Here is a 27,441-nt window from a genome sequence, read left to right as displayed (position 1 = left end):
GAGGCCTCATGGTTCCTTCATGTCTCCTCTCCTGTGCCCAACTCTCCACTTCACACTGTGAGGGGAAGTGGAAGGAGAGGAAATGAAAATAGGAGGAGGGAGGGGGTTCAGGAACAAAAGTAACAAGTCATACTCATTCACTCTATTCAGCTGAATCCAATCTCGTTGCTTTAATAGGGTGCAGTCAGCGCTTAAGCCTAGCCATTCTGGCATAGCTGTAGCAGGATGCATATTCATGCACTGCTGCTCTGCAGCTTGTGTTACAGTGCACATACAGTGCAGCAGCGAGAGAGGGGCTGTTAATGAAAGGGGCGAGATAAAAGAAAGTGAAATCTGTTTCAATCAGTTAGGGTGGTAATTTCATGTATGCTGATAGAGCAAAAGAGCGACTGCAGTTTTGAAGCCTCCAATCCAGGCAAAATTCTGATGGGAATATAAAATAATTAATCTGCCAGAGCTGTATATGTATTTATTATAATGGTGTGACAGTATGTATGTAAGTGATATTTCAATGCAAGTTGTACTCACTTCACAGTATTTTGGTTTACTGCCATGACAGACTTGTTTTGTGTTGTAATGGTAAATTACATTACATTACATTTAGCTGACGCTTTTATCCAAAGCAACTTACAATTGCTATATACTCTATGTCAGAGATCACACACCTCTGGAGCAACTAGGGGTTAAGCATCTTGCTCAGGGACACATTGGTTGATGTATTGCAGGGGGAATCGAACCCGGGTCTCCGACACCAAAGGCATGTGTCATATCTACTGCGCCATCACATCCTGTATTAGAGCTGTAGTCAGGCTCTAAAATATATTTAGTATATGTAATGGACAGTAAACCAGTTGCTCATTGGTTCTGAATATTCCTTTTAAACAATTCACGTCAAATGAAGAAAAGAAGAGAGGTTGATGCCACGGTCATTGTCTCCCACCAGCTTGTTTCTTCTGTACCTTAATGTCTCTTATTCTCTCTCTTTACAGGCTAGCCAGCTGGGAGTGTACAAGGCCTTTGTGGACAACTACAAGGTGGCGCTAGAGACGGCAGAGAAATGCAGCCAGGCCAACGGCCAGTTCCAGAAGATATCTGAGGTAAGTTAATCCTCCAAACGTGATCAGAGACTCAAGGAGTGGTTGGAAGGATGTAAGGAAGACATGTCTGAATAGCAACTATGTAGCATTCAATTCTGGGCTTTTGTTTCTTTTCGTAATATGAGGATTTTGTGTCATTTTGTCACATATTCAAAGTTGCTGTATGTTGCATTTTTTAGACATACTGTAATTTAACACAATAAAGTGCTTAGACAAATGCTCGGTGCTTGACAACACAGTTCTTTTTTTCCCCATTCTGCACCAATGAAGCTTATAGGGGGAAAAAATCTGTAACTGTATTTTTAGGTTTACTCCCAAGTTCATATTACTAAGTGAATTAATAAACCAATCTATTTTTCGGTCTTATGGCTCTTAAACCATCATTATGTTAGGTTGAAGTGAATGAGTAAACAAATGCTCATGGAAACAACAGCACAGAGGGAAAGCAAGGCAAGACTAAACATCCTCTTTTTGACAGGAAGCAACAGTGTTTATGGGAAATGCGGTCTTATTTTGATGAACACTAGTTTAAAACACAATTAACAGATGTGTATTTATGTTAAATAAATGCTACACCGCCACATTTAAATCTATTAGTGTCTAGTGTAGGTCTACTGTAGATCAACATAGTGTCAGCACAGTGGATATATTTAGTATGGAGAGCTGATGTGGAGCAGGGGTGGTGTTCCAGGGTGTTAAAATCCTTCTGATTGCTTTGATGTGTTAGATAGATAGATAGATGTTATTACCAAAGCATCTGTGACGGAGGTGATAACCCTGATAATGCCAAACCCACTCCCACTCCCTTGTTTCCATGCTAGCTCCTTCCTTACATGGCTGTACACCTATAATTTGCACATGGGATAAATCTCTCTATTGGTTAATGTACTGTACCTTTAACAACAATACGGAAGCAAAGTATTTATTATAGTCATGGAAATCACATTGGGATCTCTGTATTCTCTGGAAACCTCTGTGCTCTCAAGTTTAAATTCTATGTAGATATTTACCTTTTAATTTGTAAATTTAAGTTATGTTTTTGACCTTTTACCACCCACTGGTGGGACAATTGCATTGTAGAACTTTCACAGACTGCTTGCATGAAAAGTTACATAAACGTGTAATATATATGAATCAGTAGATCATACTTTTCTGCAACTGTGGTTCTTTCCCCCAAAACAATGCCCTATTGTAACACTAATCCAAGTACAATGCACAGCTGAGTACACAAGTTTAATCAAAATCTTATTTAATATTTCACAGTCGTGCTTTAGAGGTGTGTCTGTGGTTGTAAAATATGATTTACTATGAGGTAAACTTGTGACGGTTGCATGGTCCAGTCTCATTTGGTCTGCTGCACTGACCCGGTTCTTCTTCATTAGTTCAATCAGCCTCGTCCAAGCAAGTAGGGAGAGTGAGTGTGTGTGTGAGAGAGAGATTAAGTAAATCAATCATTCCATTCCTCTGATTCTTTCAGAACCTCAAAGTAAAAGGTCCTAAAGACTCCAAAGATTGTACCACAACTGTCTCAATGGAGGGTAAGTGTGTCCGTGTGTGTGTGTCCGTGTGTGTTTGTGTCCCCATTTGCCATGTACGTGGGTCTAGGCTGGCTTTCTGCTTTAAGACTCCAGTCCTGCCCCTTCTACTTGTGTATGCAGTGGTGGGCTTTGGGAGGCAAACTGGCACTTGTGTGAACACTCCCACACACACACTCCTCTGCACGCTCTCTCTCTCTCTCTCTCTCTCTCTCTCTCTCTCTCTCTCTCTCTCTCTCTCTCTCTCTCTCTCTCTCACTCTCGCTCTCTCGCTCTGTCTTTGCCTGAGAAAGGAGGCAGTGAGCAGGAGAACATAGTGAGGAGAGGAGATGAGGGACATGGAGGTGCTTCTGGTCCTCAGACTGTGTTGTAACTGCACATACGGTAACGACTGCATGATATGAGCTGCTGCCGTTCGATCTAGGCAACTTGGAGTGTTGTTTTGCCTTTTTTTTTCCTTTTTTTTTTCTATGAGCCAGGATGTCATCGTCGTCGATTCTACGGTAGAGTGGTAGTATGCTATGTTTGTTTTAAAGTTGGGACAGTTATTAATAAGCTGATTGATTTGGAAAACCAGCATATCTGATTTGGAGCTTTATAAACGGACGCTCATGATGCACAAATAGTAACTGTCTGCTAATGATTTCAGACCTTAAATGGAATTAGCCTTTTTCTTTTTGTGTGCTTGCTGAGTGATGATGGGATATGCAGCTCACTGAGACTGGCAGACTGCAGTTGTTCATGTCTTTTAACATCCAGAGAATACAGGAGGACAGCAGTTTTTTTGTGTGTGTGTTTGTTTAAAAGCAAGGCATGTTTAGTCTGTATGGACTGCTGGTCCCAGACTGCTCCTCGTAGAGATTACATATCGCCAGAGGATTGGAAGTCTGTGTTTGAGTGAGTTTATGTCTTAGGGAGCTGGTACATGATGAGCAAATGGTTTGGCTTTTTCAGGCTGAGAAAGAAAGAGAGAGAGAGGATGGGTGAGTGTTCATATGTGTGTGTCAATTTTCAGCATCATGTACCTGTGACTGTGTCTGTTAATTCATGCACTGCAAATGAGGAACAACCCAAACATGCCGGTTGTATAATCACATTAGTTTCTCATCTTTACTGCTGAGACTGCACTATATTATACTAAACTACGATCTGATTGGTTTGCTGTACCATAGGTTGCCATGGTAGTTAGTGTTAAGTAGTATGAAGCTGGTGTCATGTTCCCTCAACAATCTGTGTTTGTCAGCACCCAGGGCGCTTGCTTTGACTACGGTTTGAATTGGGGTTCCTTAATTACCTGGCGAGGTAGTCGAGGGATTTCTCTAGGTCAACTCCGAAGCTACCGCTTCCATCTTTTATCATGCTTCATCCTACCTTCCTTTCTTTCCTGTACTCATCCCTCCGTCCTTCCCAACTTACATATGATTTAACCGGACCACAGCCAAATGAATTAACTGACACCTGCTTTTGTGTATTTTCTTCATTGAAATGATCAGTTTGTCAGACTTGTTTACATATTGTACTCTATAGCTCACTGTTTCATCTGCCTGCCGCCTCCTAATAAATGGATGCAAATAGCAACACAAGTGCTAAATCAAAAAAAGCTTCTGACATCCTGTTTTACATCTAAATAGGGACTCCTGCTCCGCACTGCGACCGTTTTCACTCTATTTTCTATTTTCTTAATCTGTGGCGTGTATGTCCTCTCCCTATCTGTCATTCTACCTTCTTTATTTTCCCTCTCTTATTGCTCTCGCTCTGTCCTCCGTCATGGTTTCTGCCTAACATTGAATGTCCTGCCAAATGAAGCTGGCAGTCCCTGTGTCCTAGCTGTAGACGTGTGTGTGTGTGTGTGTGTGTGTGTGTGTGTGTGTGTGTGTGTGTGTGTGTGTGTGTGTGTGTGTGTGTGTGTGTGTGTGTGTGTGTGTGTGTGTGTGTGTGTGTGTGTGTGTGTGTGTGTGTGTGTGTGTGTGTGTGTGTGTGTGTGTGTGTGTGTGTGTGTGTGTGTGTGTGTGTGTGTGTGTGTTGTGACTAAGACTAAGACTTCTTAGACCTCCTTTAGCAAAGATGAACTATCTGTCAGTCAAGGCGACCTTAAGAACAGAACCAATCAGAGGCACCTCGCTGTGACAGGCCATCGACTTCCAATAATCTGCCTCGCTCTGTCTGAATCGCTCTCTTCTCATCCTCTGACACCCTGACTCTTGACTGCACTTTGAACTTTGCTGTAAAAGTATCATAATAATCATACTGACTTAAGTGATCCCTTAACTTTCTATCTAGCCTTATCATGTCAAAATGTGTCCAATACACATTTATGTTTATGACCAAATAGTTGCAAAACTCATGACAATTAGTCTCACTTGTACTTTATGTTTAGTGCTAATTAGCAAATATTAGCATGCTAAACTAGTGAACAGGGTAATTATTATTCCCGCCTTACGATTTTTTGATTATACATGGTCAGTCTGGCACGCCCCCAGTTTGGAGAAGCAGACAGAAGTAGCGACATGGAAGCTAAGCAATGTACTGCTATATACGAGGCCACACAGCAAAATGTTTTTTAACCACCTAAAGAAAAAAATCAACCTCTGTTTAATTGTACACTATCTTTAGAACAATTTCACCTCTTTACCTTGCTGTCAGACCGTTGGGCAACTGAAGCTGTTATATCTATCTATGATCTCCTTTAAAGCCACCTCGCATAACACGGAAGTAGCTGGTCTACCACTGTGTCAGTAAGTTAGTTATTGTGTGACTTTGGTGAATCTAAACTAACCATTTAAAACACCAAAGTCAAAGTTATTCGCTGTCAAAGTGACGTCAAAATGAATGGCAGTCAATGGAATGCTAACGGCAGGTGAGTGCTTGTTAGCATCAAAATGGCACCATAGGAGCTACGCTTGCCAGACGCTCGCTTACCCCCTTGTTGGGAGCATGTTAGCTGGCATGGCTGTAGACTCTTGTTTCCAAAGGTGCAGTAGAATTATAGACATGCAGCAGAAGTAGGACATAAATAATCAATAGAGCTGATGTACTGACTTGTACAACCAGCTAACTCACAACTGGTGTACTTAAATGTGACGTACTAACACCTGAAACTTGAATTTACACCCAAGGTGACCTAAAGTCCCCTAAACCTTTCTTAAAGTAGCTGTACTTGAATATAAACCTGCGTGCGCACACATAATTAGAGGTGCTGGCAGCCCTTGTAGTCTATGCAGGTCATGTAGTAAGTCCTCCGGGAGGTAGCCGTATTGGTTCAGTGAGCCAGGGCCATTGATGGAGGCCGCATAAATAATGACCAGAGGGTGGAGAAACCTCAAAGAGCATCAGCAAGGCCCTCTAGAAGATTCTCTTTGGTCTCATACAGTAGTAGTAGAGTGTATGTGTGTGTCTGTGTGCATGTATATTGGAGCACATGAGGGTGAGTAAAGTTGAATGAGACACGGCCTATCAGTGGATCTGGACATGTTCCCTGTAGGTTTCTGCTCTGGCCCTTTCATTTCTTGTAGATTATAAGGAGGAGGCGAGAAGAAAGGAGGATGAACACTTAAAAAAGTAAAGCATACTGAGGGAGAGAAGAATTGTGAGATAACATGTCTGCACTACTACTTGATGCGAGCAATGTTGAGTGGTTTAAACCGATAAGTGTAACATTGGAGGGGGAGTGTAACCCTGTTTGTACCTCTCTGTGGGAGCAGAGTGGTCTGTCTGGGACGAGCTTCCCTGCATACAGAAGGAACATCACTTCTCTGTCTCACTTGGCTGGCTTTTCTTCCCTTTCCGTTTTTAAAAATGAGTTGCTTTAAGTCTGCACTATAATAAATGGAGATTAGCTTGATCACTGAGTGGAACGTTGTCATTTTTTATTATTCTTTTTAACAATGATTTGTGACACCTTTGACTTTACTATTGAGACCTTGAGACGTTTTTGGCATCTCATTATATAACTGCTGGAATCCAGGTCTGATAGAAAGAATACAAGTCCTCTCCTTCAACCTTTTATCTCTCTCTCTTTCCGTTCTCTGCTTTTACATCTATATGTGTGTTTCCTTCTTATTCGTCTCTCCCTAGGGGTTCTCACATCTGCCACTCTGCCTGCCACCCATCTCCTTAGTATAATTTTTTTCTCCATTTTCTGTCCATCTTTTCCTCGGCCCCGTCGGTGGGAGTTTCTCACCTCGAGCTGTCATGGGTGTCAGGCCTGCAGCTGTTTGCACCACATTAGCAGCGAATCCGTCCCCAGGGAAACCAGCCAACTGTGCTGGTGCAGGCTTAAACTGTGATTTACAGGCAGGGACGGTGGCGTTTGGGCACTTGTCGGACTTATTGCACTTTAAACATTTTGTTTGTGCTGTTTATATTTGCATCCGTGTGTTTCAGAGAGGCTCTCTTAAAGTCCAGCGTCAGGGCAGGCTGTAGTTTACCTAGTAGCAGCCTCAATATGCAGTGGAAGCAAACTGTTAGAGAACCAATAGGAGGCTGCAGCATCAACCTCGGAGATGGACTGCATGATAAGCAGCCTGCCTATGGACTTTTTTTTTCTCTCTCTCTCTCTCTCTCTCTCTCTCTCTGTCTCTGTGTGTGTGTGGTAACAAACTGCTGCTCTCCCTGCACCTTCAATCTATAGAACAACACACTAGGGCTGCAAGTTATATCGTTCAATAAAACAGTGTTAGAAATTTCCTTTCATTTGTTTTAGAGTACTGAGCAGCAGAAATGCAGAACTGAGTACACTTCAATATCTGTTTATGTATCGCAAGTAATATTGTTATAGCGATATTCAACTACATTATCGTATATCACACTTTTTCCTCACATCATTCCAGCCCTACAACACACATACAGTCAGAATTATGTTTAGAAATAACAATATTATGATCCGCTGCTGATCCACACATGGAAACTGTCTTTTAAGTTGCTCCCCCTTGCTAAAAGACTCTACCTATTGTCATTAAGTTGGATGTTGGCAACCCAAGAATCATATCATCAGTCAGACTATAGGCACTGTGTTTAACTCAGTGTGAGCTGAGTGGGAGTGTTTGTCCTTGCTGGAGTCATGGAACAGTGACTCCTGTGTGTGAATGTGTCTCTGGGTGTATAGACTTGTGTGAAGGCTACACTGACTCAGATCCCTTCTCTCCTCCCCCCCGACAGCTCTCCTTTACAAGCCGATTGACCGTGTTACCAGGAGCACCCTGGTCCTTCATGTGAGTACACCGCCTCCACTCCCACAGCTGTAAAGCATCATTTCACCTAAAAACCAGAAAAAGCACTTATTCAGGAGATGTCATGTTAAGAAAACTCATTCACTTCCATTGTATTGGTGTGGAGACAGAAGTCTACAATATGAGACAGATATCTCAAGACATGGGCAAATAAAACCAGTGTTGGAAAGTAACTAAGTACATTTACTCAAGTACTATACTTAAGTACAATTTTAAGGTACTTGTACTTTAATATTTCATTTTCCTGCTTAATTTGTTTATTAATTTAATCTGTATTTGATAGGGATAGTGCATATTAATAAACATTTCTGTAAATATGCCAGAATTAGCCAAAAGGCTAGTTTTTATCTGCAGTCCCTGACCAGATGTTACAATAGGCTCCCTAAAAAGCAACTTTATACTACTACTAATAATAATATAATGGATACATTGTACTCTTTACTATGCATTTATATGACAGTATTAGTTACTTCTCAGATAAAACAATATGCATACAAAACATACTATAAGCTTGTGAAATATAACATTGTGTTAAAGATTAAACCAGTGGTTCTCAACCTTTTTGGCTTGTGCTCCCTTTACAAAAAGATGTCTGGTTGGGGCTCCTTGTCGCATTTCAGAGTTCCTTCATCAAAGAGTGTTCCCCCTTTGAACTTCTCACATGGTTTCATTTAAATAACTGTTTGGGGCCGAAAGAGGTAACATTAGCCAATATTTCACGAAAAAAAAGCAAAGTGAGAATATACTGTATGTTATGCGGTTTGGTTTTATAATTTGGTGAACTGACCTTTTTAACGGCCTCTCTCTTTCTCACACAAACACTCCAAACAATTTGTACTGAAAGGATTAAGCTTCTGTAAAAGACTTGACATTCCTCACAGCACATCCACCCTTGAGAGTAACGTTTTGACTCCAACACATTTTAATTCTTGGTAGCAACGGCAGACTGGAGCCCAGGTGCTGAAAAAGCAAAGCTTGCTTTTGGTTTGGTATCAGTGACCTCTTTTGGATGAGTAATAATTAAGTGGAAACTGCCAATCAAGTGAGTGGAGATGCCTGAGTGTGTCTAGTTATGTTACAGGAGTTTATTGCATGACTACGTTTGCATAAAGCTGTCAGAACAACAACACGACCCGTGCATCCAAGGCTAGTGTGTGTGTGTTTCTACATTCCTGTCATTTTTGCCGACGACCTTTTAGTCACAAGCTCGCTTCTCTTACCTTTAGGCATCCGCTGCCCCAAATGTCATCATAAACCAACAAACATCATATCACAAACCGTGACTGTGTGCGTGTGTGTGTAACCATGCATGTCTGTGCATGTGTTGCAGGACTTGCTGAAACACACTCCTAAGGACCACCCGGACTTCCCCCTCCTGCAGGACGCTCTGCGGATATCTCAGAACTTCCTCTCCTCCATCAACGAGGAGATCGACCCTCGCAGGACTGCTGTCACCACGCCCAAGGGAGAGGTGTGTGTGTGTGTGTGTGGTTATTTGTGTGTGATTATGTGTAAATAAATGCTCTTTTTCTCTTAGTATGAATGAGATTACAATTTGGAGATCACCTTTTTATTACCTACAAAAAACCTAGATGGAGCCCAGGTACTGTACTTAGTTGCCAGAGTTAATAGAATAGCAGTAGATGCTATTGCTGTTTTTTCCCCAGTGCTTCCTAGGATTTCTTATTTAGCGGGTTACAGCAAAAACAGGAGCCTAATGTATGAAGAATTAACTTTGAAGTTAGGTGCTGTGTGAAGTTTGGTGCAAGGAGAGAGCGACCCTGGATGGAGGAAAAAACTGCATCTAGGAAGGCAGCCAGTGATACATCTTTATACTGTATAATACATTAGAGCTGTAATCGGGCCTTAAAAGTACGGCCCGAAAAGGCCCGAGCCCGACAAGTACATTTTGATTGACAGCTTTTTAAAAGAACCCAAACCCGTTTACAGCCCGACTGTACAAAAGGCCGTCTATCAGCAGTGATTAGAGTGTCGGAGAATAGCGCGGACACGCACTTCACACCGCGAGCGGGCACACACACCACTCGGCAGAAAAGGGAAAGAAAGGAAAAAGAGACTGCGCTCACAGCTCCTTTGTCTTTTGTAAAAAATGAGTCATTTATAAATGTTTTAACATCATTTATTCATGAATAACGGAGGCTATATGCCGCTTGGAAGTTGGAACAAAGAAATTAATTAAGTCCTCCAGAGGCCAATCTCCGTTTCACCTCCTCAGGATCCATTTTCCCGCTAATCGAAATGCATCACCTGACCGCTCATTTACCATGGCAACCCGAAGCGCAAGCCCGAGCCCGTGTATGATAATAGAAATTAAGACCGAACCCAACGGGAACCGACGGGTTCGGTCTTAATTTCTATTAAAAGATATATAAAAGATCTTCAGCTCTATAATACGTCATACCTTTGACTGATGTGTATTAAAATCGGTTCATGTCTTCCCGAAGTATCGCATATTGTTTTGTGTACATTTTAAGACTTTGCGAAAAACCCTTTCAAAGTTAAATTCAGGCTTATATACTGCATAGAACATATTTCATACAATAAGAAGAAGTACTTTACAAACATCATTTGATAACCTCTAAAGGTTAAAAACAAACAGCAAATACAATTGTAAAAGAGTTATTAGGAAGTTTGAATATCAGGTGTATTAGGTGCCCTGAGACGTTTTGGTAGAAACAGACAATAGTTTAGGTTCAGTATTTCTAACGCATTGTGTGTCCTTAATAGTACTCCCATTAACTGATTTAGCAATGCACTCTACATTCTCGGACTCACAATGGTCAGTATAAACAACAACTAAAAAGATCGATATTGATTCAGCAGGACACGTTTTACACATTCTTCTTCCTTAGCGCCTACATTACCCACAATGCAACTCCATCTATAACTGTAAAGTCAGATATTCTGATGTGTTATGCTAGTCACGGCTATCATAGTTTCAAGCAGAGATGAGGAGCGGGCTACGGAGGTCTTGTAAGCTTGCTTCTTTCTAACGCCACACTCCCAGATGATTTCATTCTAACTTGTAGTCTCATAGGCCATTTATCAGACTTCACACAGCTCCCTCTGGAGCCACAAAGGCTTTATACAACTTCACAAATGCCGTTGTACGCCCCCAAGACCTGTAAACACTTTGAGTTTGATGTGTAAAGTCAATGGGAGTTCCCCTTTGAGGTCCAACAAACGTAATAAATCAGAGCAATATGCAACTGTTAGGCCTTAAAGAAACACTTAAAGAGCAGTGGGTAGGATTTAGTGGGATCTATTGGCAGAAATAGTTGTTTGACCCGTGTTGTTTCGAAATTATCAGCATTGTGTATGCGTTGGTGGGACTACAAGAAGTGACATCAGGTGTTCTCTTAGGCTCGTCAGCTGGTAAAGGATGGCTTCCTGGTGGAGGTGTCGGAAAGCTCCAGGAAGCTTCGGCATGTCTTCCTCTTCACTGATCTGCTACTCTGTGCCAAGATGAAGAAGACATCAGTGGGGTGAGTCCTCTCAACATTTTTCTCTCCATCCAGTGTATCCCAACAGTGTATTTACCACAGAGCCGTTTGAATATGTACCTTTTAAATAACCACCCTTTCAGGATTACCCTCTCTATGTTTCCGTCTGTTTGCCATTCATTTTGCCTTCTGCGTCAGCATCTCAACCCCAGACAGTGAAACCGAAAGGATGACACCGGCGCTTTACAGATAATCGTGTCTCTCCTTCTGTTCCTGGCTCTGAAAAGCAGAAGAGCTTTTTAAAGCCTCAGTAACAAAGAAAAAGTCTAGCAGGCATTTTGCCTCTAGTGTTTTGAAGAGTGGAGGAGAGTAGCAGATATACATAGCGCATAAAGAGTGAGGATGAAGAAAATGTGTATGCACAAGCAGAGGGTTGTGTGTTTCAGGAATCAATCTGTTTGAGCTGGAGGCAAAGTGAAGTGACACAAACGGAGAGATTGTGTGTGCGCGTGTGTGTGTTGTGTGACACGCATCCATAGATTGAAGTGTCACAATAACAGGATTGCGTGTCGTTCGCCGCGGCAGCTGTTAGCCTGATTGGATCTTATTTTGGTTGACATTCACCGTTTGTCCGTGTCATCTGCAGCCACCCCTCACACATAGAGTTGCCATAACTACCAGACCTGTAAATCAGACTTTTATGGTGTGGAGTGTTATCTCAGCGTACCGCCTACAGGCTACATACACACAGTCAGAGCAGCGCAACCATCCAGAAACTCAATCACCTTGGGTTAAGTCACTGAGCATCCTTAATCCCATTGTATCCTATGGTTATCTCAGTTCTATCATTTTGGCATTAGTCATATTTACATTGAGACCACATGTTCCACTTCCTGAATACATATTTAATCATTTTCTTTATGTATATTCCACCTCTGCTATTGGAGAATTGGATATGATGATGTATTCATATTCTAATGTATTCAGTTACTTAAGGCCCATCTTTTTATTTGGCTGTGTGCAATATCTGCAAGGCTTTGTTTAAGTGTGGCTAGATCAGCTCTAAGCAGTGCAAAGAGTGCACTAGAAAACAAATGAATGGATGGTCTGTAAAAACAAATAGATTTCCCAAAAGACCAGAGAGCATTGAGACACAGAGGGTTTGATAATGGAGGGTGGGGGGGGAGAGATCAGAGGCTCGGGGAATGGCTTTGAGGGGGCGTAAAATGAATGTCCTTGGATAATGAAGAAATGAACAGCCCATCTTTCTTGTGCTGCTGACAGTGACTGTAATTGTGCTGTAATGTGTTCCTCTATTTGGTGTGATCCAGAACCTTCACTCTTTTCCCACTAAACCACCTTCATCCAATTTAATCTATTTGAAACTAATCTGGTTAATGCTCTTAAATTAAGATTTTAGTTGTAATATGTAAGAATTTTGTCTCCAGTGTAGATTCTCATTATCAAGATGCTCAAACTGGCTGATGAAGGTGTCACACCGGTGATGAGTTTACTGTGCAGCTCCCAGGAAGGCTAATTGAAATCTCATTAGTGACGATGCAAATCAATCTCCTCAGCCCTGGTGGAAGTAGCACTCTGCTGAGCATGCATCATTTTCATTAATCTAGCGTTGTGACTACGTGGAGAGGCTAAACGTTATTCTGGCTGGCTGGATCTCTTGTTTTAAAAAAACAAACTTTGACTGGTTTGTTGTAATGATGTGTATCCATTCCAGTAATGTCGTTACAGCCCAGTGACAAATTAATTAGACCAGAGATATTTTAATTATAGCATTTTAAAGCTTCCTTAAATCATGACAACTATACAAGTAAACGGCATTCTGGACAGACTTCATTTGTTTGAGAATCTTCTTTTAATTTGCTGATGCAAATTTGCCTTTGTTCTGTATATCTTTACAGCTTATTGTGTTTCATATTCTCCTTCTGAATTCATGTCTCCCTCCATCCTTTCTCTCTCTGTCCATCTGCAGTCGCCAACAGCAGTATGAGTGCAAGTGGTACATCCCTCTGGCAGACTTGACTTTCCAGACCCTGGACGACTCCGACTCTTGTCCCAGTATCCAGATCCTGCCCGAGCACGAGATCGAGGAGATGAAGATCAAGATCTCAGTCTTAAAGAGTGAGATACAGAAAGAGAAGGTAATCCTGTTGCTTATTACTGACTTTTTTTATTCATTTATTTAAAATTTTTACTGTGGTAGACAGTAGGGGTCTCTAAACGAGACATTAGCTGGTTCTCATCATTATGATAAACACACACAGGTGACTCAGGAGGGAAGTTTTGACTCAAATGTCCTGTGAAACTTTGATGGCCATCTATTTATATATCACGGCATACGCAGACTTTCATGGAAGACTCCCTAATGTTAGCGATTCCTTACTGGAAACACGGCGCCTTCCTTTTAACTCAGTACTTGTCACCCACGCCTTTTATTTGCCTTAGACAGGGTCAAGCTACGGTTCAGTGTGCCATGTAGTGTGCATAACAACAAAGACAAAAAAAGCGGCATCCAAAAATGTATAAAATAGATCTTCATACTGAGGGAATTTTTTAATTCCCTCCCTTAATCCAAATTGTTACTGTGCTTTGCACCAGTAATTGGGTCACGATTGTGCTGAAAATTATTTTTACGTCAGCCTTTGTTGTCTATTCCTGTCGGTGCTGAAACATTCGGTTATTGCCACAGGTTAAAAAAAGTCGCTATAAGCCTCCACCAGTTACAAGCCTGTACGGTAATACACCCCCGCTCCCCTGGCTGAGACACACTGAGGGCTTCAGGAGCAGAGAGTTCCTGTTATTCCCCTCTCACAGCGTTTTTAACTCGCCCACCCGGAGCATTGCGAGTGACCACGGCTGGTATTTTGAGTGAGAGCAGGGAGAGATTCAGCTGATTGTATCCAGACTCTGACTCGCGGCTTCCTGGTCAGGTCTGGGAGGATGTGTGTCTTTGTTTTCCTTCAATACTGACAAGAAGCTGAGATCCTTGAATTATACATAGTCAGACTCTCACAGCACAGCGCTCATTTCATGGGCTTATCAGCTGTCTTTCCTGGAAAATAGGAAATATATCGTTAAGCCGATACCATGCTGATAAGAGTAATGACAAATGAGTCATAAGACGTTTAGTTCTAATTTTAATAGTTCATTATAAAATGGTTTTTAAACTAGACACAGAATTAACGCCATAGTTTTATCTTAGAATATACTCGTGTTTATTCAGTGTGCTACTCATGTCATATTAAACGTTGTTCCTGTTGAATAGCAACTTAAAGTTGTTTATTATTTTTTTTTTTAAATCATCCAGCATCCAACCAACGACAGTTGTGGAGGCTCAAACATTAGATCCACATTACAATCACATTACATTCTCCTATTAGGATTTAAGATAATGGAGAGTAAGTAAATTTAATAACCAACAGTCATTCAGAGGCTGTAAACAAGAAGTAAAATGCTGCCATCAGTTAGTAACTGTACTACACCCCCCCACCCCCTCCCCCCAAACAGTTAAAAGTACGCCGATTTATCGATTCTCAGTTCCTGTTTGTGTACCTGTGAATGCACATACAGTTATCACTGGATTACTTTAAAGCTATAGTGCGTAGTTTCTGCCGCCTCCATGAGGAATTCTAAGTAATGACAACAAAACACACATCCACATGATACGAAAATACACAGAGAGTTGTGTGGAGCTGATAGTCTTAATCAGCTTTGTATCAGCTCATTTGGCAATGGCTTGAATGTAACGGACGTTCATTATTATCAAAAAGTTACGCACTAAAGCTACAAACAAAACAGTGATGCAAGTTCTGGACTCATATGGAGCGTCTTCAATGTTTAGTATCTTACATGAAACATTTTTCTCTCTATCAATCTTGTATCAGTTGCAGGACTAAATGAGATTCTATATGTCTGTTTGCTTGTGCGTTTAGAAAGCACCGAAGGGTCAGAGTCGCGTGGAGCGTCTAAGGAAGAAGATGAATGAGCAGGAGTCGTGGCTGCTCCTGCACTCTCCCACCATCCCCTTCCGCATCCACAACAAACATGGAAAGGTAGTGTGTTTGTCCTGTCACTCTGCAGCCATTCAGCTGCAACGCAAAGTCTCACCAATAGAGGGAGACATGTTCCTTTCAAAAGAGTCCTTTGGATGGATCAGGTTTAGAGTTTGATTAGAAAGGAATCTTTTGACAGCATTAAATAATTTCACATCATATATTGTTTCTAGTGGTCAGATGCATTTAAGCTTTGTGCATCAAATCTGCAGTGCTGTGAAATTTCTTGTTTTATTTTTTATTTTTCACGGCTCTTTTCAACAATGATTTTATTGTAGGGAAGATGTCCTTGACGGTGTTTTTTTTTTTTTTCTTCCTGTCTGTATCCAGAGCTACCAGTTCCTCCTCTCGTCAGATTACGAGAGGTCAGAGTGGAGGGAAAGCATCCAGAAACTCCAGAAGAAAGGTAACACTGGCCTTGAACAGAACTGTCCTATTTCTGTCCTTAGAAAACATTGTGTGCTTCATCTTAAAGTGGTTTAAAACCACTTTTCACACACGGTACCGCAGAAAAGTGAAGGTTTGACCCCAGATGTGTGGTTGCTGTGTGTTTGTCAGATCTCCAGACGTGTGTTTTAAGTTCTGTCGAGCTCCAGGTCCTGACCAGCTCCTGTTTCAAACTCCGAACTGTCCACAACATTCCTGTCACCAGTAACAAAGACGGTAAGAAACGCTTGCACACAATATCTTCTTATTCCTGTCCTCTTATGTTTGGCTGCTTTGTATGTTTCTCTTGCTTGCTCCTTTTTTTTTCCACAATTACAAAAGCACACAGTTTCCCATTGCTCCTTCTTTTCCTCTCTGCTTTGAGTTTAAATTCACACACAAAAGTGTACACTCTCAGCACAAAAAAGCCACATAATGAGAGAGGGGGGCCTTGCAGGAGAGAATCTAGGTTACAATATGTTTCTCATCTAGCTCTTAGCAGTCAATGCCACGCAGTGTGCCGGCGGTGGCCTGCGCTGAGCTCTCAGCTCCTATATGTTTGTTTTTGCTCCAGATCTCCATGTTGCACCGCTTTCAGAGGCTGGTGGTGACATTAAAGCCATCTGGCCGACCTACTCTGATCTCCCCAAATGGCACAGGGTCTCCGCTTTCACATGCACACACAATACACATGCATAGCCACGGAGCTGACAGAGGGGTTTCAAGACACTGAAAGGCACACTGTCTTCATCTTTCTCGCATCATACACAAAGAAGGTCCACGTTTGCTTTTTATACAGTGGTATCTCTGTGCAAGTAAGCCATTATTTTGATATCCAATACCGAAAGTGGTGATCATAGGGATTCTTGGGTTTTCTTTTCAATTTTGCAATCTGGTGACCTTTAATGGAAACTGGAACTTTTCACATGGCAGTTGCCAGCTGAACAGTGAAGCACTCTGACTTCTTTTAAAGGTGCTTTTTTTTGTTTATTCTTTTTTTTGTGCTTGTGCTAATTACCTAGTTCCTCCTTTTTAATTATTCCATATAAACCACCAACACACATCACTTCCAGGTATGGACCAGACAGCAGGTCTAAGCCTTTATATCAATTTACAGTTCATGTATGTGTTTTTAGATTATAAATTTAAAGCTTGCATTCTCTGTGCAGTTTAATTAAACCAACGTTTCACCACACATGGCTTTCTGACATGCGCGTGTAAACCAAGCTTATTTCAATCATCCATTCATTCATTCATTCATTCAACATAAACAGGTCCCACTTAAGAATGAGACCCTGTGTCTCAATGAGATTACCTGTGTAAATAAAGGTTAAAAAAAAACTTCAGCTTGTTCCCCCCCTTCTTCTCTATTCAGCCTTCTAAAATGATTTGCCTCTACAAAATGAGTGGAAATGCATATGTAACATTTTGCTACAATGCTCTATTATTTTTTTATTAATTGTTTTGAGTGCATGTGAAGTTTTTTACTTCACTGCACGGACATGTGAAACAAATACCAGCTTTTGTTTTGATAGTTTTCCCTCTTTGTGGGTGTGGAAATGTTGAACATGCTCCACATTTAGTTCCCACATCCTGTAAAGGCGATCAAAGAGTCTTTGAGGAGGAAGATAACATTTAACCCAAATATCCCTTAGATTGATATTATTCTTGAAATCATGATGGGAGGTTATTCAAATGCACTTTTTTAAAGTTAGTTTAGGTATTTTTCAACCTGGACCCTATTTTCATATGTTTAAGTGACTAATTTACAATTTACAATGTAATCCTCTGGGGCAATTAAAGACCATCAATGTACGTCCACTAAAAGTGCTTGTTTTTAGCACTGACAGGTTATTCTAAGTGTCTGACTACATTATGGAAAGGACCCCACAGAGAAATAAAGCGTCTTTCTTCACCTTTCACTTAGGCATGTTAACTGCTTAGATGAACTCCAGAAGGTTTTTACTTCCACGTTAACTCGCCCTGCTGACTTGATTTAACCCTCTCCTTTCTGCTGTGACGGGTCCGTCATTTTGCTCCAGGTCGTTGATATTTTCCTTTTTTCCCCGGGGAGGTGATATCCCTGTGTGTTAAAACAGAGCTCAGGCCCCCACATCTTCATCTTATACGTTTGAAACACTCCTCGTTGTAAAGCAAACGTAAACACAGACCTCAGTGACACGTGAAGATGCTGGGAGCACAGTAGGGGTTTAAATGGAGACCAGCTGGTGAAGGAATGTTTCTCATAACTAAGAGGATGGATGATATTGAGAGGCCCTTAAAGACTCTCACTTTCATTTGACTCCTTTGTTAGGAATGTTCTTAATTGTCACATATAAGTAAATGAATTTCCACAGTTTGTTGTTCAAGTTAGATTATAATTGAAAAAAACAGATCTCCGTTTCGCTCTTAAAGCAGCACATAGGCCACCTCGAAGCTGAACATTTGAACCTTCTCCCTGTGAAACCCCCCTGTAACTTATATACAATACACACACACACACACACACACACACACACATATTTAACCCTGCTCCCCTCTCAGCTGCCTAAAGTGGAGCTCCAAACAGTCCTGAAGGCCTCCATGGCAGTTTATTTACCAGGAAACAGCCAGGCTTTAGAGGCCTCAACCAAAGCAATAGTGTATCCCCTTCATGTGTCTGTGGGCGGGTCAGGGGGCATATCAGGCCACCCAACAAACTTCCACCCACGAACCTCCACTCGGCGGCCAGCTCAGTTGTTATGCAGAAGACTGTGCTTGTTGATATGACGGTCTGATACCGATCTGATGGTCCTCAAATGAGTTATTTTTCCTCAGCCATTTTCTAGTGCACTGGATTCAAGTCTTGGTTAATGCCATTTGAAGTGGAATGTGTCTCTTCTTGGAATGGGTGACAACAGTTATTGGAGTTGATGTACATCATAACATAATCTGATCAACAATTATACACAGTTTGGACCACCCAACCTGAAATGAATAAAAACGCACACATGCCTCCCACTGAGCAATTTTATGTTGGTTAGCAATGTTACAATTCACCAAACTCTCTTAACCTTTCATGCTTTTTGGTCTTAACCCTTGTGTTGTCCTCGGGTCAAATTTGACCCTTTTTCAAAGTTTTTAATATCTGAAATATGGGTTTCTTTCAACCAAATTGCCCAAAAATAACCCATACAACATTTAAAAAAAAATGATTACATACATTACATTTTGGGTGTTTTATTCTATTTCATAGCATTTACAATTTTTTTTTAAATGGTTTCAAAACCGTCTGTGATCCACTCAACATCCTCTGGTCTTAACTAATAGTCAAAATAATTCATAATTTTTGGTTTTTTAACTTAAAAAATTGGTATAATGTCATATAAATTAGGTTTATTGACCATGAATTAAAAAAAAAAAAAAAAAAGTGACAAAAACGTTTTCAAAAGCATCAAAAAAAGGGACAAAAACATTGGGAAAAGCGCCCAAAAAAGGTTCAAGTTTCAATTATGATACCGAAGGACAACAAGTTCATGGTCAACGGGAAGACAACACAAGGGTTAAGTGGACAAACTTGTTGTAAATCCCTCATTTCATCCTGACCAATCCTGTTTGTTCATGAGGAGTTCTTGAAATTTGATGATTAGCATATAGTATGCTCCAAAATTGCCATACAGTATAAGACCTGTTCTGGCCTTGTGTCATATACAAATATGTTCCCAAAGAGTTAAAGAGACTTATTATTGGTATTAAAGGACCCGTCAATGCCTTGTCTGGGTGACCCTGTACCAGAAATAAAGATGGATGGCTTTGATATGAAGTTAGACACTAAAAATGTCTTTCTGAAGCAAAACTGTCCATGACTAATGTGAGGGGTGGTCATGATGGGATGTGACAGTAATGGAGATATTAGACAAGTGAATACTGCAGCCTACTGTAGATGATGTTGTTACACTGTCAGGGCCATAGAGGATGATACAGAACAGCCTCTGTTTTTTTACTGTATGAGTAGTTCCAGGGTTTATGAGATCTGCAGCACAGTAGTGCTCTGTGGGTAACTGCCTTTTTCTTCCTGTTTCTATCCATTTATCTTTGCACTGTTTTATGCACACAAACTCTGATTCTGAATGACTTTAAAATACAGTACGTCCCCTTATTTACACGAGGAACTGGCCTCACTGCTCTGTGTGCTTGTTTTCCAGATGAGGAGACTCCTGGCCTGTACGGCTTTCTGCATGTGATCGTCCACTCTGCCAAAGGATTCAAGGAGTCAGCCAGTAAGTCGGCCAGAAACAGCAATTTTTTGTTTTTTTGTTACCACACTGGTGCACGCACTCTCGCTTAGCATCCCCTCACTCATAGCTGCTGTGCAGATAACGTGTCTGCCAGCAAAACACATGATCAAGTCAATCGCTGCAGTCTGCAAATGCAGTTTCCATCATGCCATGGCTCAATTCAGAGATGGCCAGGCGGATGGATGGGTGCATGGAGTATAATGTATTGTACTTCGTCTTAGGTCTGAGGTTATTTGTGAGGTGTCTGCCAGTCAGTTTATGTTATGTTAGCAAGCAAGCTTTAGCACAACTGCCCACAAAGTACTGCTTGCTGGCGAAGTGCTAATTTCAAAACGTTACTGACACATAGACACTTTACAAACAGATAACCCCGTCATTGTAACCAAAATATTTTTTATTTATTTTATTATAGTTTATAGTATAGTTTATTTGCAAAGCTAATGTCAGTGAACTAGCTATCACAGTCCTTGCCGTCTGCGTCGCCTCAATGCAAAGTTACAAAGTTTTGGAGGTGCACGTCGAGCTACGGCGGAGGGCTCGGTGGGGGGTTCGCGGCGACGCAGAGGGGTCTGCGGGGGTACGCCGTCCATTCGACGCAGAAGCATAAAACAGCCTTAAGCAGTCCCTCCAGAAAAACGCGATTATGCGATTGCTTAATTCAATGCATAATCAGCCAAAGTCCGCGTATTTATGCAGGGGCCGCATTTTTTCAAATACGTCGCATAAATTGCAGATTTCCGCGCAAAATGATTTGCGCATGATTTCATAATCCCCGCATTTTTGTTGCAATAAAGTAGTGACATAATTACGCAACGTGAACATCATCGAAAAGCAGGGTGTTGGAGGAATCACTTTTTTTTTCTCTTGTTCATCAAACCGCAGTTTTTGCAAGTTCCCTCAATTTTTGCAAGTTCCCGCAATTTTCTCTCATAAAATTGCATAAATATCCCGCATATTCCATCGCATTTTTTAAGAAAACGTGCCGCATAATCAAGGATTTTTGCCCGCAACAATCACAAAAAAGCTGCTTAAGAGCATAGATGATAAGAAAGAGAGAGTCTTAGCGAAGTTGAAGCCACTGTGGTTGTTTTCATTTAGCAGACGTCACAAAAGCACTCCAGGCAAATAAAAAGGAAAGAGAATGAAAATTTTGAAACTGAACTCCTGGCAAACATAATGCCAGTTGTCTCTGATATTGCACAAATGCTGCTTTGTATAACAATGTGTGCAGATGCTGTACAGCTCTGTGTGTGTGTGTTTGATATCAGCCATGTGTAATGTTGGCAGGACCGTGCAGACGTGTCCGTAGTGGACAGCTGGTGCTGCGGTACACTTTATGCCCTGTTGCACCAGTTCAAATATCAAATATCTGGAAAAGAGACAGAGATGAAGAAATGTGATTTCCTCTGTTACCATGACAGCCTTTGGAATATAAAAGCTGGCCCGCTAGAATTTCCTGGGTAATGGATTAGAAAGCTCTCTCCTCTGAAAGCCTGTTTGATCCTCGATGGAGTACGGAGAGCTGAGGGGTTTAAAGTGAAGTGTGTGTGTGTGTGTGCGTGTGCGTGTGCGTGTGTGTGTGACTGACTGACTGATACAGTTTGGTGTCAGATGTGCCCATTGAAGCGTATAGAGCCAGCGCGGGGCATGCAAGCCATCAAGGTTGTGGGTAGTAGATGATGTGTTGTTGAATGTTGTTAAGGGCTACTCTGGTGGTGTGACATATCAAGATCAAACACCACATTTTGACAAATATCTGTTCATCGGTGACCTATGAACATTTTGCATTAAAATACCTGACTTCTACTGTAATTGCATTGCAGGTTACAGTTGTTTCCGCAGTGTGTTGATTTTACCCCTTTCAGAGATAGATGGACGTTTGTAGTATTCTTTTTTTAATATCCCTGAGTCCTGATTATGAAACTTGTCCAGCGCTGGCAGAATTTCACATTTTTGTCATAAACATGTTTTGAAAACAGCCCGGTGATCACAGAGTTGATGGGAGACGAGATGTGTTTAATTCCCTCCAATACCACAAATGACTGAAATTACACCCTTTTCATCCAGATGTAGCTTAATGGTGGGATCAAATTTGCCTTTTTATGTAGCTGTTGTGTGGTCATGTTGTTGTGTAATTCAGGCTGTGTGTGTTTGAGGTTTGATGTGGCTTTAGTTGCTTCGTTGTCTTCTTCACTGTCTCTGCTTTAGACATGCTAAAGCAATTTGCTGTTTCTTTGCATAAGTGTGTGTGTGTGTGTGTGTGTGTGTGTGTGTGTGTGTGTGTGTGTGTGTGTGTGTGTGTGTGTGTGTGTGTGTGTGTGTGTGTGTGTGTACGCGTGCGCTTTCTGTTGATGCATGTGGTAATTATTATTATATCAGAATATAAATGTGTAATGACTTGAATAGCTGTCATTATTCAGATACGGTAGACCTGTAATCATTACTAGCCTATTTTTGTTGTTTGTTTGATTGAAAAATCACATAAGCATGTACCAGAATATCTCATTGGAACTGTGTTATTTATGTCCCAACGATCTCTCCCTAGTGGGGAAGGGCTTTAAATTCAGCCCAGGGCAAAGTAGTCAAACTGGGTCACAGAGGAAGGAGCTGTGAGACGAGCATCTCCCAAAAACTTATTAGAATAATAAAAAATAAAAAAATCAGTGGAAAACATGACCTAGTAGAGAGGTGCAAAACATGTTCATTTTTATTCTTGGTTTATTTTTGAGTATATCGGAGTGTCAACAAGTGACACTGCATTGTTCCCCCTACATGTATTCAACTGCTGTGGAGCTGCAGTTTCCCGTGCTACATACAAAGAGTGTGTACAGATCCAGACAAACTGCGACAAAGCCATTTTAAGTGAGCACAGCTACAGTAATCTGCAGTTCGTTGCATGAGCTTGTCCAACACCTAAAGAGACTTCATTTCTATTTGATATACATATAACTATGTTTTTTTTTTGTTTTTTTTTTACATATAACTAATATTGGAATAATAGTGTGGTTGCTACCAGACAAACAAAAGTTATATAACGGATTCCCTTTTAAGCTAACAGTCTTTTTTTTTTTTTGGCTTGAATCAAAACCAAAGTTTTCATCACTCGCCACTGTTCCCATAAAAATGAAAGGCAAAACATGGCTGTGAGTGTTCACATGTTCTCATGACTCTTGTGCCCGTCCCCTCCTTATTTTGTTCTCTTAGAAGAATATTTCCTCCTGAAGCCTTGGAGCGAAACATACAGACAGAGAGCTGCTCTGAAGGCTGGGACTTGTAGCTGTGGAGACACTGATTAGTTTGACTGATTATCACTTGTCTCCTAATTCTGTGAATCCGCAGTTTGACCCAGCATTCAACACAGCCTCGGGCAAAGATCAGCCTCCTGTATAAAAACACACACTACAGTTCTCAGTTAATTGAGATGGAAGAGGATGGTATTCATTAACCCCCTGCATTTAGGGTTAGAGACCACATGCTGACCAATTTATCCCACTCATAATCTGAGCCTGATGGTGACCTGCCAGGAAAATAAAAAAAACTTATGGAGTTCCAGGCCTCTTTTAGTCTGCCCTACTTCTCAAAGCCCTCTTGGATCCACTGCGAGGACACAAAAAGACCTCTCTATATATGCTCTCCGTGGCCTGTTTGAATTATTAGGTCCGGGCACATAAAGCCATTTCAGATGGAGAGGAAATCAACTTTCAGAGGAAAGTGGGAGCTGCTCAGGACTATGAATACACTCTTCTCTGTGGACTAGATGAAAAAGAGTTTAAAACCCAGCAGTGTCTCAAAGAAATACCCTCACTTTTTTTTTTCTTCTAAATTGAACACAACCAACAATTGTTTTTCTAGTCAGAAAAAGTGCCAACTGAATTGCATCTGTGTGCTTCAGTGTAAACTAGCTGGATCACTTTTGATCTGTCAAAAATGACATCCCATTTCTTGGGTGACAGACGCTGACGGGTAGTTTGTGTATTTTTTGGGATGTCGGATGTCAAAGGAGAGGTGACGGCCTTGGAGCTGTTATGCTTCAATGTGTAGCGGAAGCGTACGATAACTGGTTCATTTAAAAAAATATATATATATATCCCCCAGATGGTCACACTGAATTCCCCTCCGCTGAACCTCCCTCATACCACCAGCGCTAATCCCTTCCTCGTTGGGAGTAATTATGCCAGAGCCTTTCAGGATGCTGAGAGGGAAAAAAAAAAAAACAATAGAAGAAATGAAACCAGATGGAATGAGATTCCATTATACTGTTTAGTTCTGTTAGTGATTGTTATACGGCCACATATGTGAATATTTGCTCCAGTCAGTCAGACTCAGAGCTCACCCAGGCAGTGTGCTTGGTGTCTTTCAATGCCCACAGCGCAGGTCAGGCTGATGTTTTTGGTGTTGCAGTCTAAACACATTCTCCGTCGTTCTGCAAGCGTTTTATATGTATATGAGATTCAGCCGTCCCCCGCTCTGTCTCTGGCTCCCCCGCTCAATCTCGGTGACTCTCCTGGTGAAAGGTCAAGCAGTACATCCATCCATCATGCTGCCAGATGGAGGTTAACCCGAGGGACCAGGTCCAGGCTGCGGGACGTACTATTGACACTTTACAGACAGGCGGCAGCGAGGTCTGCCGGAACCGCTACAGCAGCATTTAAAGAAACACATTAACAGACTTAATTGCTCCGTGTAAGAATTGAGTGTGAGCTGATCCCAGGGGAGTGTGGCATGAGGATGTGAAGAGTGGAAGAGGGCCTCCTGGTCCTGAATGGTGTGTACACAGGCAGGAGAAAGATGTTTATCAGCTGACAACATATCGGCAATTTAAAGGTCTTTTTTTTTTTTTTCCACTTTGATGGAATGTAACCCTTTTACCTTTTGAGTGCACATTACAAATCTGATACCAGAATTAGACACTCACTTACTGTCATTGTGAAAACCTTCTTTAGAAATTCTTCTTTTAAACATTTCTAGTTACAGATTTGTTCAGATGTGTGTTTAACTTTTTTATATTATTATTACCTCCGCCAAGGAGATTATGTTCTGGTCCGATTTTTATAAAACTTGGTGGACATTTTCTGGACTGAACGATTAATTTTTTAGTTCAATTTTTTTTAACTCTTTTGTGAGTATTACACAATATGAAAACATGATTAAAGTGCAGAGAAAGTAATTAACAAGAAATTCTATTGGCCTGTAGTCATGTTCACCTTTAATGAAAAGACATTATCCATACAATGACATCATTGCCCAGTAAAACTCAGTTTTAAGGGCTGTAATAACTATTTAATAGCTGTATGTGTGTAACTACACAGTACATGTTATCATATCTCATACAATTACACACGAGTCATGTCACAATGACAAAGCAGTCTAGAAACCTAAATGTTGATTCAGTGGTCAGCCTTCTTGATGGATCTGTCTACCTTCTGTGTTTCCTCCCAGATCCATACTGCACCCTTGAAGTGGACTCGTATGGATACTTTGTCAGCAAGGCCAAGACCCGTGCCTTCAGAGATACCACAGAGCCACAGTGGAACGAAGTCAGTCACCCGCACACCTCCTTTTTAATCTACATTGCTGCATTTATGTCGCTTATGCAATAGCAAACCTTTAATTCTCCATTTCTGTGTCTGTGTGGTTGAACAGGAGTTTGAGATCGAGTTGGAGGGCTCCCAGTTCCTGCGGATCCTGTGCTACGAGAAGTGTTACGACAAAAGCATGCTCAACAAGGACGACAACGAGATTGTGGACAAGATCATGGGAAAAGGCCAAGTCCAGGTAAGATGACAGCTGCCGACAGGCCATCACAGCAACAACCCATACACAAAGAGAGACATCTTGTGTCCTAATGGGAACATTTCCCAACTTGTGACTCATTTTAATTAGCTGTTTAGCCTCGACGCACAATGGAGTGGTTTTGTCCTGGTGGCCTTTAATGACACTGGTTGGATTAATAGTCTGTAAGAGAGTTTATTTAAGCAGGGGTTTCCCCTGTCTCGTTGTGAGAAATATTCCTATAAAAGTCCTTTTCAGTCTTGTTAACTAGATCCTGCCTACACAGTGCAATACGTGGTTTCTTGGTTTCTTTATTAAGGCAAAAATGCTGCTCTCCACTCTGCATCGTTGTTTATGCATAAGCACAGAGTCATATTTCCATTTTTCCTTCTTTGGAAAATTTATTTGGTCCGGTCATTTTCCTTGCAATTGAGCCCAAACGCTTCCTCTTCTGCAGTCGACAGAGCTTCGCTTTATGAATTTGGGTCGGCTCTGAGGGTTTTAGTAGCTCTTATCATCAGTTAATGTCCGCACATGTCAGAGAGGTGAGCTTGTAGCAGCTTATTTTTGAACCTGCTTCTGATTCTTTAACTCTCCAAACTTAACAGAAGATATAAATCAGTTGAAACTTTTCAAGATTTGTTAGTGGCTGCTGCACTTAGAATAACATTTGTAGACACAGGTTGAAGCGGTATCAGTGACAAGTTGCATTGGGAATACAAATCTCCTAGCTAACATAGAGAGAAAGTGGAGCAAACATTAAAACGTTCGCGTAACGTTGCATTTTAAAAGAAAGGATGCATCTCAGAAACATCTTATACATCTCAGACCTAAGTTCCTGCTTGGCATCTTTCAAACAGTCTTTGAAACACATTTGTTGTAGCATTTCCTGTTTAGCACCACCACTTTCCATGCTTTTCTCATTCAGTTTGATGATTTGTGTCCTTGAGTGTTACCTTTGATTCCGTCTGACGAGCAAATGAGAGTGAGTATGCACCACACAGGCATACTTTTCTTGTTCATCTGCATCAGATCCACATGCATCTTAACGTGGCATCAGATTTATTCTTACAAGGACCTTGAATGTTTCTAAAATAATGAATGTAGTCACCTACTGTACAGAGATGATGAAGCTCTGTGGATAGTTACCTGCCAATCTTTGCTTCCGAGTGTAGTAGAAAATAATTAAACCTGGCCTGGCCTGTGTGAATGGGTTAATTGGGTCAGGAGTCGACTCCTGATAAAAGATTAGCCGACCTATGAGGGGATTAAAAAAGTAATTGCATGGATGTATGTGTAAAGTAATTGTTATGCAGAAAAAGGACCTTTTCACAATTATACATTTAGTCAGTTGGTTAGTTTGCCCTGTTTTTAAAAAGTTCATTCAGTCACAGTATAGATTTAAAAATGTTGTTTCACCCCTAATTTTTATTTTACTATTTCATTCCCTTTCCTTTGTTAAAGGGGTCTATGTCATCTTTCCACATAAGGTACAGTGGTTCATCAATGGTTCAGCGTTGTATCTTAATGACAGTAAAGCCCACCCTCTCTGGTACGGCTGCCAGTCAGAGA

At 41.2% G+C, this 27,441-nt stretch overlaps 1 protein-coding gene across 3 annotated transcripts in view; it reads left to right on the top strand.

Moving 5' to 3' along the window:
• Positions 1-27,441, top strand: part of abr (ABR activator of RhoGEF and GTPase) — a 139,746-nt gene that overhangs the window by 76,016 nt on the left and 36,289 nt on the right. For 2 of the 3 annotated variants that reach the window (XM_028596339.1, XM_028596340.1), the window contains 12 exons: positions 990-1,097; positions 2,575-2,635; positions 7,790-7,842; positions 9,191-9,331; positions 11,245-11,366; positions 13,315-13,483; positions 15,275-15,394; positions 15,725-15,800; positions 15,953-16,057; positions 20,005-20,079; positions 25,537-25,634; positions 25,741-25,872. In XM_028596339.1, the coding sequence (XP_028452140.1) occupies positions 990-1,097; positions 2,575-2,635; positions 7,790-7,842; positions 9,191-9,331; positions 11,245-11,366; positions 13,315-13,483; positions 15,275-15,394; positions 15,725-15,800; positions 15,953-16,057; positions 20,005-20,079; positions 25,537-25,634; positions 25,741-25,872 (1,260 nt within the window). Of the gene's footprint in view, positions 1-989; positions 1,098-2,574; positions 2,636-2,930; positions 3,017-7,789; positions 7,843-9,190; positions 9,332-11,244; positions 11,367-13,314; positions 13,484-15,274; positions 15,395-15,724; positions 15,801-15,952; positions 16,058-20,004; positions 20,080-25,536; positions 25,635-25,740; positions 25,873-27,441 lie in introns of those variants that run through there. The other variant, XM_028596341.1, reaches the window with a different exon arrangement.

Source organism: Perca flavescens, chromosome 13 (assembly GCF_004354835.1).
Source record: "Perca flavescens isolate YP-PL-M2 chromosome 13, PFLA_1.0, whole genome shotgun sequence".
Classification (NCBI taxonomy): Eukaryota; Metazoa; Chordata; class Actinopteri; order Perciformes; family Percidae; genus Perca; species Perca flavescens.
This window is presented reverse-complemented; position numbering and strand designations above follow the sequence as displayed.